Source organism: Morone saxatilis, unplaced genomic scaffold (assembly GCF_004916995.1).
Source record: "Morone saxatilis isolate NCDOM2014 unplaced genomic scaffold, NCSU_SB_2.0 Contig17, whole genome shotgun sequence".
Classification (NCBI taxonomy): Eukaryota; Metazoa; Chordata; class Actinopteri; family Moronidae; genus Morone; species Morone saxatilis.
The window spans coordinates 352,950-354,527 of record NW_023339729.1 but is presented as its reverse complement, the minus strand read 5'-3'; the positions used below and the strand labels follow the sequence as shown (position 1 = coordinate 354,527).

The window sequence follows — 1,578 nt, the reverse complement described above, 5'->3', positions numbered from 1 at the left end:
TACCATCATAACTAATGTGCTGTGTGCCTTAAAGTGAAGACTGCTTACTCTCTTTGGCCACTTGACGATGGGTTTTCCTGTGTAGGACAGTTGGGCATTGTCATTGGCGTGTTCCTTCAGCAGGGCCTGCAAGACAACACATACAAGAGTGGTGGGACCGAAAGCAGCTGTTAAAAGAGGAAAGATGTTCTTTTCACAACACTGGGTTGTAGAAATCTGCTAAAATGTTTGAAATTGGTGCATGACCAAAGAAAAAAATGATGTTCCCCTAATTAAAATATGTTACTGAAAAGATTTGAGAAGTAGGTTTTTTGGGAGTTTTCAGGAAAAACCTGCCAGCCTGGGCTCCAATTTTATTCCAATTACAGCTTAACGGGAGACCAAAATATGTTTCTGAAAACATTTCAGGCGAGAAATAGGCAACGCACTAACAGCACTGTCTAGTTTGACGGTTAGATCTGATTTTTGCCTGCAGAATTTTGTTGGGAAATGGACAGTGACATTGTAATGATATAAAATCAGCAAAGTTAAGAGGACTTCATTAAATGTTACAAAGACAAACACACACACCAGTCATACCTTGATGTGTATAATGAGTGCCGGGGCGTTGTGTATCCCTGCTGGGACACACTTCTTGTTGGAGGGCAGAGCCTCCAGTTTACCCAGCAGGTTCCACATTCCCTCCAGCTCGAGGGGAGTCATGTGAACTTTTACTGCGGGCTTGTCAGACTGCTGCTCTGAAGCCTCTTCATCACTGTCACCAACCTCCTCCTCCGCCTGCTCATTGTCCAGATCCAAACCAGGCGGCTTCTTCAGACCTGACAGAAAGAAACACATTCCGTTTACAACACACACACACACAAAAACACCACAATGAAAACATTTTCTCCATACATGTACCCTCCACATTTGTCCACGTACCAATGCCCAGTGAGTGTTTCTGAAACTCTGGTGTGAGGTAGGAGATCTTAGTGAGGCTGAAGACGTAGCGCTCCAACACGTACCAGCACATCTCGTAATAGAAGGGGTAACGAAACTTCACTGGAACCTACGGTGGAGGTGAAATAGGCACGTAACCGTCACAAAATGCATCACTTCCTGTCATGTACAGCTCATAGGCGAGCGTGTCTGCACCTACCCGCGTTCTGTCCTCTATATTACAGATGTTCAGTTGCATGGGGATGTTGAAGCTGTGCAGGAAGTTTCCTCCAAACACCATGGAGTCCACGGGAGTGTAGACAGCATGAATCCAACCTGAGTATAACAAACACATTTATGTTGCGTTTCTGTTATGTTGCTGAAATCCTTCAGCGTTGTAGTGTGTGAGTGAGAGCCGAGTGTGTACCTGAGGGTATGATGAAAGTGCAGCCCTGCTTCAGTTCAATTCTCTGGCAGTCAGACGCCCGGTCTCCGAGGAAGACGTCTCCCTGTTTCCCAGACAGCACCCAGTTCTCGTACAGCTCCAGGTTCTGAGGGGTGGGAGGGATCAGCCAGAACACCTGAAAACACACAACAGCAATTCAGAACACTCTGTACATTTTAAATCAGTCATTTATTATAGGTTTTTACGACAACATT

General features: G+C 45.4%; 1 protein-coding gene across 1 annotated transcript in view; it reads right to left on the bottom strand.

Annotated features, from left to right (window-relative positions):
- kdm2aa (lysine (K)-specific demethylase 2Aa) overlaps positions 1-1,578 on the bottom strand; it is a gene marked incomplete in the record, with an annotated part of 15,952 nt that overhangs the window by 9,470 nt on the left and 4,904 nt on the right. Inside the window, 5 exon segments of the mRNA XM_035660312.1 lie at positions 49-126; positions 580-818; positions 922-1,048; positions 1,139-1,254; positions 1,346-1,499. Of these exon segments, the coding sequence (XP_035516205.1) occupies positions 49-126; positions 580-818; positions 922-1,048; positions 1,139-1,254; positions 1,346-1,499 (714 nt within the window).